The 15079-nt window shown below is 44.2% G+C and overlaps 6 protein-coding genes across 6 annotated transcripts; 3 read left to right on the top strand and 3 right to left on the bottom strand.

Moving 5' to 3' along the window:
* Nucleotides 1-42: 42 nt before the first annotated feature.
* On the bottom strand, nucleotides 43-1481 carry LOC126556519 (uncharacterized). Its single transcript, XM_050211781.1, has 2 exons — nucleotides 396-1481; nucleotides 43-315 (listed from the first exon to the last, which is right to left on the bottom strand). The coding sequence occupies exons 1-2, from the start codon at nucleotides 1479-1481 to the stop codon at nucleotides 43-45; spliced, it is 1359 nt and encodes a 452-aa protein (XP_050067738.1).
* Nucleotides 1482-1591: 110 nt separating this feature from the next.
* Nucleotides 1592-2075, top strand: LOC126556476 (60S ribosomal protein L39). The gene is made up of 3 exons (XM_050211740.1): nucleotides 1592-1746; nucleotides 1843-1946; nucleotides 2023-2075. Exons 1-3 carry the CDS (start codon nucleotides 1744-1746, stop codon nucleotides 2069-2071), a joined length of 156 nt encoding a protein of 51 aa, XP_050067697.1. The 5' UTR covers nucleotides 1592-1743; the 3' UTR covers nucleotides 2072-2075.
* A 735-nt stretch (nucleotides 2076-2810) lies between these two features.
* Nucleotides 2811-5777, bottom strand: LOC126556047 (coiled-coil domain-containing protein 22 homolog). Its single transcript, XM_050211220.1, has 5 exons — nucleotides 5691-5777; nucleotides 5442-5613; nucleotides 5066-5372; nucleotides 3465-3991; nucleotides 2811-3398 (listed from the first exon to the last, which is right to left on the bottom strand). Exons 1-5 carry the CDS (start codon nucleotides 5738-5740, stop codon nucleotides 2811-2813), a joined length of 1644 nt encoding a protein of 547 aa, XP_050067177.1. The 5' UTR covers nucleotides 5741-5777.
* Nucleotides 5778-7653: 1876 nt separating this feature from the next.
* Nucleotides 7654-9814, top strand: LOC126556196 (probable transaldolase). The gene is made up of 3 exons (XM_050211421.1): nucleotides 7654-7806; nucleotides 8821-8944; nucleotides 9030-9814. Exons 1-3 carry the CDS (start codon nucleotides 7704-7706, stop codon nucleotides 9811-9813), a joined length of 1011 nt encoding a protein of 336 aa, XP_050067378.1. The 5' UTR covers nucleotides 7654-7703; the 3' UTR covers nucleotide 9814.
* Nucleotides 9815-9929: 115 nt separating this feature from the next.
* On the bottom strand, nucleotides 9930-10562 carry LOC126556341 (anaphase-promoting complex subunit 10). Its single transcript, XM_050211599.1, has 2 exons — nucleotides 10445-10562; nucleotides 9930-10378 (listed from the first exon to the last, which is right to left on the bottom strand). Exons 1-2 carry the CDS (start codon nucleotides 10551-10553, stop codon nucleotides 9930-9932), a joined length of 558 nt encoding a protein of 185 aa, XP_050067556.1. The 5' UTR covers nucleotides 10554-10562.
* Nucleotides 10563-11415: 853 nt separating this feature from the next.
* Nucleotides 11416-14777, top strand: LOC126555988 (probable peroxisomal acyl-coenzyme A oxidase 1). Its single transcript, XM_050211143.1, has 9 exons — nucleotides 11416-11669; nucleotides 12100-12262; nucleotides 12325-12617; nucleotides 12686-13091; nucleotides 13452-13805; nucleotides 13876-14031; nucleotides 14106-14364; nucleotides 14443-14643; nucleotides 14711-14777. Exons 1-9 carry the CDS (start codon nucleotides 11546-11548, stop codon nucleotides 14768-14770), a joined length of 2016 nt encoding a protein of 671 aa, XP_050067100.1. The 5' UTR covers nucleotides 11416-11545; the 3' UTR covers nucleotides 14771-14777.
* Nucleotides 14778-15079: the final 302 nt, after the last annotated feature.

Here is a 15079-nt window from a genome sequence, read left to right as displayed (position 1 = left end):
CTACGCATCGATTAATTAATTGCTGGCACGCTAGTTCGCCGATTAATTTCGCTGCCGGACTTCCGGTGGAACGTAATCCACATCGACCGTGCGTGGCTTCTTTTTCTTGCCAAACCACCGTTTGGGATAGTACACCTGCTTACTATCGATCTGTAGATCGATTTTATCCTCGTTTTCAAAGAACCAAAGCTTCTGCTCTTCCTTCTCCATATCCAGTGCTAGCTGTTCAAGTTCCTTTAGCCGTTTCGCGCGCTGCATGCGGTTAAATTCTTCATCTAGCCGTTGCTGTCGGACATTGCACCAGTCCGAATAGAGCTACAGGAGAAAGAAAAAAGACGGAAAATGATTTCCAGTTAAATTCGTACCGGTCCAATGCTATGGTAAATTACGCTCACCTTTGCTTGTCCCTCTATTTGTTGTTTTTCATGTGAGCTAACCGTCTTGTTAACTTCGTCAAGAATCAACTTTTCGAAACTTTCCTTGTTGAGCTTCATACTAGCCTCTATTTTGTCTACTACTTCGCCAAATGCCACATACTTTTCATCCTCCTTGTTGTCTTCCTTCTCCAACGTGTTTCGAAGCATTTGCAGAGCTTCCTCGTTCAATCCTTTTCCCGCATTTTCCTTTACGTATGCGATCGCTTGATCATACTTTTTGTACATCGCCAATCCCAACAGCTCGCAACTCGCTCCAATCGGACTGCTAGCTCCACCGTAGCTTCGCCCAAGCTCTACGAACGTTTTGCCGAGCAACAGCTGACTGTCGGTCAGGTCAAAATGATCGTCGAAAAATTCATTTCGCAAAAACTTTACCCTGACTTTGATTTCTTCCTTCTTCTTCTTCTTCTGTCCTTCGCCTTCAGTTACCTCCTGCTGAACCGGTGTAAGATCATCGAAATGCTCCGCATCCGGTGTCTTTGCGTACCGGTAGCAACTGTACAACGAAAGCGCTCTGGTAATGGGATTGGAAAAATCCTCCTGCAACGCTAGCAGTGTGGCAACACGTGCCGCATGCCGGAATTCTTTCTCCTTTATCAATTGATCGAGCGTTAGGTTTGCACTGTAATCATCCAAAAATACACCGTATCCGATACGGTTGTTCAACACCTCGAGCAACTGGCCGTAACACTTGTGGTCGAGATAGTTCCGCACCACGGCATGGTGTGTCGAGTCGAGCGTGTTTGATGTTTCCTCCGTCAGACGAAATTTGTACAGAAATTCGGCTATCTCTTCGATGTGCGTATCGTCCACAAGCTTGTTGGCGTAGATATCGATATCGATGGCGGAAATTTTCTGCTTCTGCTGGAACCGCTGCTCCAAATCATAGTACAGCGTTTCGAGGTTGATCTTTTCCAGAATCGGGGTCGCCAAACGAGCGTTCCAAGCATCACGGCACTGGTACGCATCGGACAGGAATGTTCGCCTGGCAAACGAAAACCCGGTAGCAACGTACCGGTTACGTTGGGAGACAATTTTCCACATTTTGCTGATTAATTATTCAACCGGCCCACTATTAGCACAAAACTCCCCGGTGGGTGATAAAAGAAAACAAACTCTCGCCCCCCCAACCTTTCATTATTATGACAGATTGCACAATGACAGCTGCGTTAAAAGTATGCGTTTTTCATCGAACGCACGTCTTGCGTACGTTTACAGCGTCGAGTCGAACCTGCGTTTGTTCATTTCCGACAAGCTGACGGTCTCTTTTCCGTCATTGGTCTCGAAGTAGACACACTTGATCGAAATGGTAAGTTATAAATTTGCCGTAATTGTTTGAAAAACTGTGGAAAACAGTCGAAAAACTGATGAATAACGAACACCATCGTATCGTTCTCATTTACAGGCGTCCCACAAAACGTTCCGTATCAAGCAAAAGCTTGCCAAGAAGCTGAAGCAAAACAGACCCATTCCGCAATGGATTCGTATGCGCACGGGTAACACCATCCGGTAAGTGTCGAAGATGCATTTGCCGGTAGTGGAATGAATGCGGATGTCTAACAAACTTATTGCCTCTCCTCGGCAGGTACAACGCCAAGCGCCGTCACTGGAGACGCACCAAGCTGAAGCTGTAAGCGGCTCGTTCACTCCGTATTGTTTACCGTATCAAGTTCGGCGCGCGCAATAGTGGCGAACGCACGACGCACCGGTCGGTGTCGACGTCCAGCTTCTGGAACCGCGTTAGAGTTTGGTGCATTTTCAATATTAATATCGTTTGGTGGTTGTTCAGCGAAGTAGTGAATAAATCATTCATGTCCAGCTAAACGCTCCCCCCAACTACAGCAACCTGGTGTTGGTGTGATTTTTTGTGTCCATCGTGGAACGGTGTATGTCCTCCCTACGAACAAGTGATGAGAATAACAACTTTTTTCAAGGAATTAATTCACTTTCACTATCACCTGAAATTTAATTCTTGTAACAACTCTTGGAAATCATTATAGCATAGTAGAAGGCGGTTCCCAACTCAAAACTGAAGTGTGCTAGTGGGAGGAAGGAGGCTCATTGTATCCCAAAACAAAAATTTCACAACTGACTATAATCCTATAAGAGTTATAAAAACTCTTTGTAATTAGAAACCCATTCTGGCGACTTTTAACTTCTTAGGAGTGAGTTTAATAGTAACGATTCCCAAAAGAGATTTAAAAACTCTTTCTGAGAGGATTATTTAAATCATTCATTGGAAAGATGCTTCAAAGCATTCACACTTGCACAGTACGCTCAACACTACCACAAACATACACGTACAGTGGTTATCCTGCTAGAGGAATATATCACATTTTATTTTCCCTATATCTTCGTGCAATCATTCCTATTTCACTGTATCCCATTGGCTGATGTCCCGGACATTTCCAGCTGGCGTATGGCTTCCTCCAACTGGCGGCTTTCTTGCTGCATCTCCTCCAAATCTTGCCCGATCTGGGTCAGATTCGCTGCAACATTTCGATCCTTCTCGTGTTCGATTTGATCCTCCAGTTCACGAACCTCCCGCTTCACGGTGCCAGTATCCTGTACCAGCGCAATCAGCTCACTGCACTCGGTATGCAGGGCGACCAGTAAAATGTAGGCACGCTTACAGTACTCATCCCGCTTTGCGTTCCGAAAGATCAGATCATCCGTTACGGTGAATTGACGATCGAGCTGACCAGTGATAGAGTTGATTTCCTTCTGCAGACTGCGCGTATCGTGCAGAATCTTGTCGATGTCCGTCTTCTGCTTGCGAATGTTCCCGACAATCTCAAGGATTCGGCTCGTGTATGCTGTGCGACTAACGGTTTTACCCATCCGCTCGTACTCCTGCACCAGCCGGGCGTGTAGGGCGCTCTTGGTCTGCAGATCCACAATGACTTCCTCGGATTTGTGCCGTGCAGACTCGATCTGATCAACCACTTTCTGAGATTTACTCTAAAAAAATAACAGAAGCAAAATAATTCAAGGAAATTCATAACAAGGCTTTCTCACTTCACGTACAACTTGGTCAGAATTTTTGGATTGATGCTCCTGTAGTGTAGCCATCAGTGGTGCCTTATGTGCCTCCCATTGGCTTTGCAATTTTTTCATCTTCTCACCGGCGGCCGCAATGATCGACTCCAGTTTGGTCACGTTAACCTCCGGGTTTTCCAGCAGGATGTGCGTTCGTTCTTTAATTTTCTTCTCCTCTTTTAACTTTTCCACTGCGCTTTCCAACGTATTCGCATTCTCCTCAACAATCGCACGTTTCGATAGAAGATCTCGCTGTTCGCGCTTTGTCTCTTCGATGGCCGTATTGATTGCGTCAATTTCTTGCTGGACTACATCAAGCTGATCCAAACTGTTGGGCATTTCATGCTCATCCAAGTCTTCGGCAAAGGGAGATTTCGATTTATATTGCGCATAGTACGCCTGTAGTTTTAAAATCGAATCCTCTGCCTTAACAGCACTTTCGGGAAGCTTTCGATCAACTTCATCCTTTTCCTCATCCCAGAATCCGCTACGGCGCAACCAATATTCTTTAATTTCTGTGCAAAAAAGAAAAGAAGGTTATTAACCATAGACGTCAGTTGAAAACTTTTTAACATCTATTGTTTCCTTGTTGAATTCTTTTCTTTTCTGATCGTATGTATTGTGTTAAACTAAACTCCAATCTGTGTACTCAAAGTTAACCTTGTGGACCTTGAAATGGACATGGACATGTGGACCTTGAAATAACATCATCAGTTCGGTTATTTGAAACCCCACTGCCAAAGCGCCTATACAACATATTGAGCAAGTGCAGAGAGATCCTTCTTCAAATTTGCTCCATTTTTAAACTTTTTAAAACCCTAGAATTTTTGCTTTTCTATCATATAGCAAAAAAAAACATATTTTTGTAGTTTTTTAAATGCTGGTTTGAAAGTAGATATTAAATTTTTAATTTATACCCCTTTTTTCTATAACCAACTACCCGGGTAAGTCGGATATTTTGTATGAGTGCTTGTATGTCGCAGTATAAAACTTGTATCTTTTGATCTGCTCGACGTATTTGGATGAAAATTTTCAAGAAAGGGGAAACTATTTGCTGTGAAGCTAATAACATTTAGTTGAGAATTTTTTAAAATTTTCTTTTTTATATATTTCACTTCCAAATGTGTGTATGTGTGCATACGGAAAAAAATATTGGGGTGAAAATATTTTTGCCAGTTTTCATGTTTACGTTTACTTGTGTAATTGGTGGAATTATGCAAAACCGAGTAAAAAGTCATTTGTATTATTTAGAACCATTACAAAGTCTGGGGAATGATTATCCGATTAAATTCTCAACTATTTTTTTTTATTCATGAAGGAGGGCTAGGCCGTATTGCTAACTAATTTTTATTAGTTACAAAACAAATAGCTTAATTTTTTTATTTCCATGCAAGTATGACGAAAAAATCAAAAGCTGTTAGCTTTCTAATCCGGGAAAATGCTCCCAACATACAAAATGCTTCCCATACAAAATGTATGACCAAATATATTTATGGGTAGAAGTAAGAGTGTATATTTGGTCATTGAAACGAAGTTTAAAGCAGACAATAAATGAAACTAATAATAAGAATAACAATAACACAACTTACCGGCCGTAACATCGCTTTGCGTTACGAAGGGAATGTTAGCACGAGCCCGGCTTGGCCATCCCAGTGACGAATTTCTGAGATCCAACGGAGACGCATCGGTACGCCAAGAGCCGCGCAACTGTTGACGCATATTTTCCAGGATACGATTCTCTAAATCTGTAACCCGATCGAACGGTGCTTCCGGATCGGCGCTATCGGTTGTGTCTTTGGGAAGTTGCTCGATAAGAAACATAAAGACGCGCCGCACTTCAGCCACATTCGAGTACAGAAACGTTTGATATCCGATATCGCGCCGATATCCTACGGCCTGAAATACGACGATTAGGCCATTAGAACCCGTGAAAAGGAACACGGTGCTGGAGTAAAGTACACATACCGAACAAGCTTCCGCTAGCCGCGCCGTAACGGTAAACCTTTGTGCCATTCCCGGTGGAAGCGTGTGGGGCAGATCCAGGGAAGGATCGATTAGTAGCAAACATTTCGTAACGGTTCGAACTAAAATAGAAGGCGTAAATTGTTCCAATCCCTGTATATCTTCATCCAGATCACTGCAATAAAACAACATTTACATAAATCGTTAATCGTTTGCCTTTAGCGCGCTGCTTATCCCATTTCTCGTACTTACCAATCGATCTGTCGCAGCGAATGCAGTATAATATTGTCTATATCATCCATTATGGGTGGCCGTACGTACCCGGAAGCTGCTAAGAACCGTCGTACCTTCCGGCGCAATGCACAAACAATGATGGAAATAAGAAAGAGCCCTTAATTCCTCTTATCAGAATGTTCCAAATGTTCTTCTTCGTCCGTCCTCTACCGGCAGCCCAACAGCGGGGATGCTGATGATTGTACAACGATGACGACGACGGCAGTGATAATGAACTCTTAGCCGCCCGGACTTTCCTGCATTTCACACGGCGTACATCTTTCACGCGGATTGATGCAAGCTGAGCGATTGCCGAAATCCCGGGTACCGTGGGTACACACTTCTTCGTCGAAATTAACTCACTACTACCAGATATGTCCCGTATCAGTGCGCCCCATAAATTAATTCCCCTCGTTCGCGAATGAAGTCGTACAAAAGACAGCAGCTTTCGTATGACGGCTGACGGCGTTTGTAAACATTCACACCAACACACACGCACATCGTGCCGCGTTTGACAGCAATGCAACACGACAATGCAGACCACTGGCGGAAGAGGCAAGAATTTTGAACTTTTATAATAATTTTAGGATAATTTTTAGGAGTTTTCGGTTTGGAAATTTTGTCTGGTTTGGAACATTTTCTTATTTTCTCCAAATGTTATGATTAATTCTTGTTCATTAAGGATTCGTTTTTTGTGTCTGTATATTTATTCTACATGTTGCTCTTTTTTGGTTTAAAATAAAATAAAAATTTAATGAAAGTAATTTTCAATATTTAGTAACACAAAACACCTGCAGCAAGTTTTAATTCATCTCGTTTATACCACCTTTACGTGTCCCAAAACCGTTTTAACTTCGCGACGTTGTTCGCCCCTTCACTGCACTTATCGGTTCAGTCATCCCCACTAAATTCTCCCATCCTTGCATAAATACATGAATCTGTGACGCTGGACAAATCACACCCATACACACATTCGCATATTTTATGCTACTACGATTCTTATCAATTCTACCCGCTGGAGGCGCATTGTATTCGTCATACGATATGATTTTTAATAGACTTTACCTTCTTGGACATGCTAACTGGACTGGATTCCTACGACTGCATCTGATCTAAGACAGCTAAGAGGCGGATATTCCTATGCGGACTGAGCGGCCGCGTGGAGCCTCCGGCTCGAAAGGGGCCTCGAGCTGAAGACCTAAACGAAATTGTTGTCGGCATGAAGCAACATGTCTTAACAGGATAGGACTGGAGGATGGAAGTGGACTGCGCTGGACGATGTGCGCTGCTAGGCTTCGGTAATCGCTAAAAAAGCGAACCTGCAACACCCGGAGGCTATTTATTGCGGGATTCCAGGACAAACGGATCGAGGCGCCAAAGCTACTATCTGGCCTTAGCCTATACGTCCCGCCGAGATCGCTACGAGCCAGATGTTTGCTCGACATGGAGAATCGCGGAGAATGTATGTGTCGTGAATTCCACGTTGTCTGTAATCGTCACGAACCGGATATGCCGGGGGCCGCGTTTTTAAACTTTATTTGTTTTTTTTTTGTGTCTCTACAAGAGAGCCTAACGTGGTCCGTTGAATTTGATTTAAATTAACAAATGTTTTCATCATCATCATTAAGATTCTTTTTTTCCAGTAACTACTGTTGCATTCTCCAGCGCTTACTCTTAGGTGGATTAGATAGTGCAAAGCCGCGTAAATGTGTGCGATTCCACCCCGTACATGCTTGCACGGCAAAAAAACAACCTTCCGACGGGCTCGTCATCGGCGACACGCTTCACCGGTCTGTTCATTGCCGTAAGGGAACGGAAGGAAACGCAAGTACTTATACTCCGAACGCTACACGCTAACGCGACCCACACCAGTGACCTCCTCGATCCCGCCACTCACTCTTGCCTACCCTGCTTTGTCTACGCCTATCACGCGTCTTCAGCTTCCAATCGCGTTTGTCCGGGTTTTTTGGACCATAACTACGCCAGTAGACAATGAGCAGTGCTGAACCGCAGACCAAGAAAACGAAAATGGCTTCAAGTTTGGAACAACTGAAACAGCTCACCACGATCGTGGCCGATACCGGCGACTTCGAGGGTAAGTATACGGTGAAAGCTTACGGTAGGAAATTAACTACCGGACGACCGGAGCAGCTGGGTGGACATAAATCGATACCATATTTGTCAGGCCATGCGATCGATTTGTGCTGAAAAAAGTGCGTTTAAATCAAAAGCAATGATGATTAGAGGTTTTTTTGTGTGTGCTCTGTACATCGCCCAGAGTCGATCAAGGTGACCGCTCAAAGGTGATACGCTCTCCAGTTACATCGCCCTGCTTAGAGCGACCCTTACGTACACAATCGCGCCTTTGGAGCCGTTTTATTTCTGTCTCCACAAACAACCCACTGAACGTGTCGCCACGATGAGGTGGATGTCATTGCATTATCTCTAGCGTGGTCAGGAAATGCAACACCAAACCGCGCATGATAAGTTTTTCACTTCGTCTGGTGTACGAAGCCGTATTTTTCCAACAGTTATTATTTGTCAATTATTTCAGTATCAAAAAGTGATTGAGTTGTTCCATATAGTTGATCGTCGGTCACATGAGCACTGCCTGCACGATCCCTCGTACCGTTCCAACTCCAGCGATCGTGCTCTGTAGAGGTCAAACGGTTATTTCCTTTCACCGGCTGTGCCAGTCTATTTCAGGGCGCCTGTGAACCATGGCGAACATGGAATTAAATACGAATGAGCTCGAACGAAGGACGCTCGAAGCTCGATTGATGTTGTATTGATCCAATTGCAGGGTATCCCAACAATTTTTGACACTTTCCTATGGGTTTTTGCCACACTCCCAAATATGTTTGCTCTCGTCCCGAGATATATTGACGCGTGTCCATATATTTTTGGTATCGTCCCTAGTAAGTTTTTATATTCAAACAAGCTACATTAAGAGCTTGACAGAATTCTTTAGAGTTCTTCATGAAATCCATTAAAAGTTCATGAACTTTTAATGGAGAAATTTGGCACCTTGTCAAAAAAACCTCGTGATAGCCTGTAATTATAAATTTATAACCGATCGAAATTTATCTTCTCCCCTATTTCATTGCAGCGATGAAAACTTACAAGCCCACCGATGCTACTACGAATCCTTCGTTGATTTTATCTGCGGCTGGCATGGAACAGTATCAGCACCTGATCGATAAGGCCATCAAACATGGACAAAAGGCGGGAACGTAAGTTGGGAGCGGGAACTTATCACTCGTTTCATCTGGCACGATTTGTTCTAATCTCCTTTCTTTTCTTCTTGAACAATTTTAGCACCACGGAAGAGAAGGTGTCCGAAGCGGCCGATATGCTGTTCGTGCTGTTTGGCTGTGAGATTCTGAAGCTCGTACCGGGTCGTGTATCGACCGAAATCGATGCCCGACTGTCCTTCAACAAGGAAGCCTCCATCGCGAAAGCTCTGAAGCTGATCGCTCTGTACGAGGAGCTCGGTGTGAAGCGTGACCGCGTGCTGATTAAGTTGGCCTCCACCTGGGAGGGTATACAGGCGGCAAGCGTACTGGAGAAGGAACACAACATTCACTGCAATCTCACGCTGCTGTTTTCATTCGCCCAAGCGGTCGCATGTGCGGAAGCAGGTGTCACGTTGATTTCCCCGTTCGTGGGCCGTATCCTCGATTGGTACGTGGCAAACACCGACCAGAAAACGTTCGAGCCCGAGCAAGATCCGGGCGTCATCTCGGTGACAAAGATTTACAACTACTACAAAAAGTTCGGCTACAAAACCGTGGTGATGGGTGCTTCGTTCCGTAATGTGGGTGAAATCATGGCACTGGCTGGGTGTGATCTGCTCACCATCAGCCCGAAGCTGTTGGGCGATCTGGAGAAGAGTGCCGAACCGGTTAAGCGCTATCTCGATGCCGAGAAGGCCGCATCAGCGAACCTGGAGAAAATTCATATAGATGAGGCAACGTTCCGCTGGATGTTGAACGAGGATCAGATGTCTACGGATAAGCTTTCGGACGGTATACGCAAGTTTGCTGCCGATGGTCGTAAGCTGGAAACAATGCTGCGCGGCTTACTGCAGGCTGCTGAGTAAAGGCACACAGAGTGTAACTTTTGCACCAGCATTCGTTTGTTTTGGAATAAATTCAAATTGTTCAAATGTTTTGATAAATAACAGTGTTTTACATTAAGAAAACCCTACTTGTACCTCTAGCGTATCGTACGGAACTGGGCGAATTCTAGCGTACTAAACTTGCCATGATGTTCCAACGGGTACTGTGAACCTTCGGTAGGCGAATGGATCCGTATCTGGCGCATATGCGTATCCCTGCCATTCTGATGATTGCTTATCACCGCTATCTGTATCATGAACGTGCACATCGGCATTTCCTCGTACTCCTTGATCGGTATGCATACCCAGCCGGATGGTTCACACAGATCAACTACCTCGACCTCCTGCAGATCGTTAAAGTGCATCCCGCAGCGGATCGATATCCGGCTCGGGGTGTAACTTTCGTCCAGCTTGTAATCGGAGTAGATGTAAATCTGGCTAACTGTCGTTTTGCGATGAAATTGTATGTTTACTAGATGCGGCAGCTGTCCATCCGATTGCCAGTACGTTTCCATCGAGTTGTCCCGCAACTGATCGACGCCAAAGCCTGCACAAAAGAACGAAACACAATCAACAGCGGGAAATGACCGGAGTAAGCGATAAACGGTATTACCAGGTTTGCACGACGAAAGACTCCAAACTGCCTGTCCACCGACTTCACGCACCGTTCCCGATCGTTCCTCTGCAATCGGGCACACATTAGCTCCCATTTTAACACTCATTTCGGATGCCGGAACTGTGGAATGTAAGCTCACCAAACGATTCGACAAAATTTGTCGCGGTTTATTTTGTTTACGCCGTTTGTTGTTATTTGCCGGCAAACACGCCTAACTGTCAACTGTCCCAGTACGCAGCCGTAATTCGCTGGCAGTTCAGCACGCAGCCAATGTAAATCTTGCTTGAGAAACACTGCCGATTGATCGTCGAAAGAGCCGCGGCTCTCGCACTGCACGCATACAGTACGTGAAGAGGTAAATATTTTTATTTTGTGGAAAAAGCTTATTAATTAAACAATCAATGTGTTTACCACTCCAGTCGTAAGCAGGATCAGCAGTACTTTTGCCGGTATTAGTAAAGAAATAATTTCTTTTATAAAAAAAACTCATTGTTTTTCGTATTGTGCATCGTATTTGTTTTTACTGATCATATGACTTTTGTTTGTATATATTGTGCATTTTGCACAACAACAAATGAAACAAAAGGCTTGATTGTCTGGATCAGATGAAGTGAAAGCTCGTCACCGTACAACGGGAGGGGTAGCTTCTGCCGTTGCATCCATTTATCTTCGGTGCATTGGTAAAAAATGCAGGCCTTACAATAAAAGTGCGTGCCAAGCCACGGTGCAAAGTCCTATACCAGTGGCTGGATGTACACATTATCTGATAAGGGAGGTGTATGTTTGGGTTATGTGAGCGAGATAGCGACATACTTCATCAACTGTTGATTGCCCACGAACATGGGGGGGCTTGGTTCGCATAAACCAGTCGCGCAATTCTTTAGTTTACGGAAGAACATCAACTGAAGTGGATGCGTGAATCGTTGGTTCACTTGCGCACATTTATTCATACCCTACACGCGAGGGTCATTGGCATAAGTCAACGCGATCGTCACAGTTGCATCGCGGAGTGTGCGTACGGTGCTAAGCGTATGTAAATATTCTTTGCGCACTCGTGCTTCTAGAAGTAAATTAACACACGCATTAACGCTGCAAAAGATGCCGGCATCTACGGTGAATAAGGATCTGCAGACCGAACGGGATAAGGGTAGCTTCGATAAGAATGAGTTCACCCTCTGGTGGGTTGGTGGCAAGGAAAAATTGAAGGAAAAGCAAGACCTAGGTAAATATGCAAACCTATTACATAGCTGAGAGTGTAAAAATAAAATTAATCCTTCCAAAACATTCTGGACACTTTTGTGATTGCTCGTGGTACAAGATTTGGCCGTTGTTTTACTTATCTTGCCAACCACCGCAAAGTAAGATTGCTCCAGAGATAGACACTTTCAAATAATGTTATCGGCTACCTGGGACAAACAGGTCGTGGCGTAATTGTGGCCAAAGACAGTGAAAACTTCATCTCAAAATTTGACGACTCATTACGCAGATAAATCGAGCAAAGAAGCAAACAAAAAATGTATTTTGCACAACAGCGCACCCATTACCTTCGTGAAGGTCAAGCAGATAGTGGGCTACAAAGCCATGAACTCGCGTCATTTTGTTTTTTTTTTGAAATTTAAAAATCACTAATGAGTTTTCATTTCTCTTTGCAGAAACTTTTCTTGCTAATGATCCGGACTTCCACAATGAAACACCAATCCATTTTCTATCGCACAAGGAGCTGTACGAAGAAACGATACGACAAGCGACGGCCATCTTCCGCAAGGTGCGAAAATTCCATGAAGATCGCGGAAATGGCGATCCATCCAACTACATGTAAGCAACATAACATCCGATGGACAAGCACTTTCTTTGATGCTTTTTATTGTATCTTTTAGGCAAATATTGAGTGGTTTACTGGGCAATGGAATCATTCGCCAGGGCAATCCATTGGGAATCCATTTTGCCATGTTTGTGCCGGCTTTGCTTGGTCATGGTTCACCGGAGCAGCAAGCCGAATGGTTACCTCGTGCCCTAAAATGCCAAATGCTGGGAACGTACGCACAGACCGAGCTTGGTCACGGTACGTTCCTGCGCGGTCTGGAAACGACAGCTACCTACGATGAGCGTACGCAAGAGTTTGTGTTGGAAAGTCCAACGCTTAGCTCCTACAAATGGTGGCCAGGAGGATGTAAGTTGATTGAGAAAAATGTGCGTTGTTTTCGTTAAGTTTATAATCAATTTGGACTCCTTTTTCAGTGGCACATACGGTCAATTACTGTGTGGTAATGGCGCAGCTTTTCTCCAAGGGAAAATGTCACGGTATTCAACCGTTCATTGTGCAGCTGCGTGATGAGGACACGCACATGCCAATGAAGGGTATCGTAATAGGTGAAATTGGTAACAAGTTGGGCATGAATGGAGTGAACAACGGTTATCTTGGGTTTGAAAAAGTGAGAATTCCACGCAAAAACATGCTGATGAAGAACGCAAAGCTGCTGGCAGACGGTACATTTGTGAAGCCACCATCGCAAGCCCTCACCTATGGTACGATGATGTTTGTGCGTGTAATAATCGTACGCGATACTGCCTTACATTTGGCAAAGGTGGCTACCATTGCCGTGCGGTATTCGTGCGTCCGTCGTCAAAGTCACATTAACCCGGAGTAAGTATGGTAAGAGTGGATTGATGAATCCACTTCGACTTCGACGCACAAACCAGAATATACTTCGGAAAAAATCTGGAATAAATTTCGTAGATTTCTCGGTAATGCAGATTTTGTTCCGCAGTAATCCGGAGTTAAATCCGGACTACCCTGGAGTGCACTGCGGAAACAATTGCAGGTTACTCCAGATTACTGCGGAATAAACTCGGGAGTAATTACTCTGTATTAATCCGGATTTAATCTGGAGTCGGATTAAATTAAATTAAAAAATGAACGAAGGTTCCGCTCCGTTCCTTTTTTTCAACAAATTTTCCAACACTGAGTATGCATATAATGTCCATTTTTCTTACGCTTTTTCAGCCAACCGGAAGTGCAAGTGATCGATCATTTGACGCAACAGTACAAGCTGTTCCCTTCAATTGCGAGAAGTATCGTTTTCAAACTAACATCGGACAACCTGTGGGAAATGTACAATCAGGTCACGTCGGAATTGGATCAGGGTAATCTGGAGCGTCTTCCTGAGCTGCACGCTATTGCGTGTTGTCTGAAAGCGGTCACCACGGCCGATGCCGCCAAGAGCGTAGAAACACTGCGTATGGCTTGTGGTGGGCATGGATATATGACGTGCGCCAACTTCTACAACACGTATGGTTTCGTAACGGCCGCCTGTACGTATGAGGGTGAAAATACGGTTCTACTGCTACAGACTGCTCGGTATAGGAAACATTGTATGAGCTGTGTCTTATCCAGTCGTAGTAACAACTTTTTTTTCAATTTTCTCAAGATATCTTCTAAAGGTGTGGAATCAGGCGCTCAAGGGACAACCGCTTGGTCCGACGGTGCAATATTTGAACAGCTTCATCCAGAGTCGCAACAATCGCCATCCCTGGATCGATACTGTTCCCGGCATTGTAAAGGCATTGCAAACCGTTGCTGCTGGGTAGGGGAACTATCTCAAAACTAATTTCAAAATTGATCACAACATATTTACTAATTAATAGTTTAATTTTACAGCAAACTGCGTCTAGCAAACGAGCACATCGAGCAACGCAAAAAGGCAGGTTACACGCATGAGGAAGCGGTCAATCTTACCTCCCTGGAGCTGGCAAGCGTTGCCGAAGCTCATTGTCGTGCCTTTTTGGTACAGTCCGGCTATGAGATGATTGAGAAACTTTGCCAAAACATTTCTCCTTCCCTGGCAAAGGTGATGCGAACGATTGGTGAGCTGTATGCGTACAACGAAGCACTTGACTCGATCGGCAGCCTTGTTCGGGTAGGTATTAGGTGTGACTTTTGCTAGCTAGCTCATTTTGTCTACAAAATATGTTCCCATTTTTTCCACCAATTTTAGTTCACATCCATCAGCGAAAGTGACATTAATCGATTGCAGGGAAAACTGGAAGTGGCCCTTTTAGCCATTCGACCCAATGCAGTAAGTCTGGTCGATGCATTCGCTATACCGGACGTTTTGCTAGGATCGCCTCTCGGTGCTTACGATGGCAACGTGTACGAGCGACTCTATGAAGAGGCTCAGAAAAGCCCGCTCAATAAGGTGGGTTAAAAAGACGCCAAGGGTTATAAATACAGAACAATAATCGGTCGTATATTGTACATTTCAGGAGCCGGTTAACAAATCATTCCATCTGTATCTGAAACCGTTCATGCGTTCGAGCTTGTAAGAAGTATTCGTAAACAATGCTTACGATCCTGAGAGTGTAGTACGGCGCTATGAATTATTGTTTTATATTGGGGTTATGGGAATCGTTCTACTGTTTGGGTACAATAAAAATGTTTATTTAAAAAATTGTAAATTTATAAATGCCTCCTTTATTGGAATAGATTTTTTCCCATTGCACACAAAAAAATGGTTTAAAAAAACCTTTCCCAGCGTTTGCTGCAAATGGTCTTTTGTGACCTACAAAGTTTGAAAATTAATCCACATTCTATTACATCGCCACGTGCTGCTATCCTAATTAGAGTATACAACA

Source organism: Anopheles maculipalpis, chromosome 2RL, assembly GCF_943734695.1.
Source record: "Anopheles maculipalpis chromosome 2RL, idAnoMacuDA_375_x, whole genome shotgun sequence".
Lineage (NCBI taxonomy): Eukaryota > Metazoa > Arthropoda > Insecta > Diptera > Culicidae > Anopheles > Anopheles maculipalpis.
The sequence above is the reverse complement of the archived record's forward strand: the minus strand, read 5'-3'. Positions and strand labels throughout refer to the sequence as shown.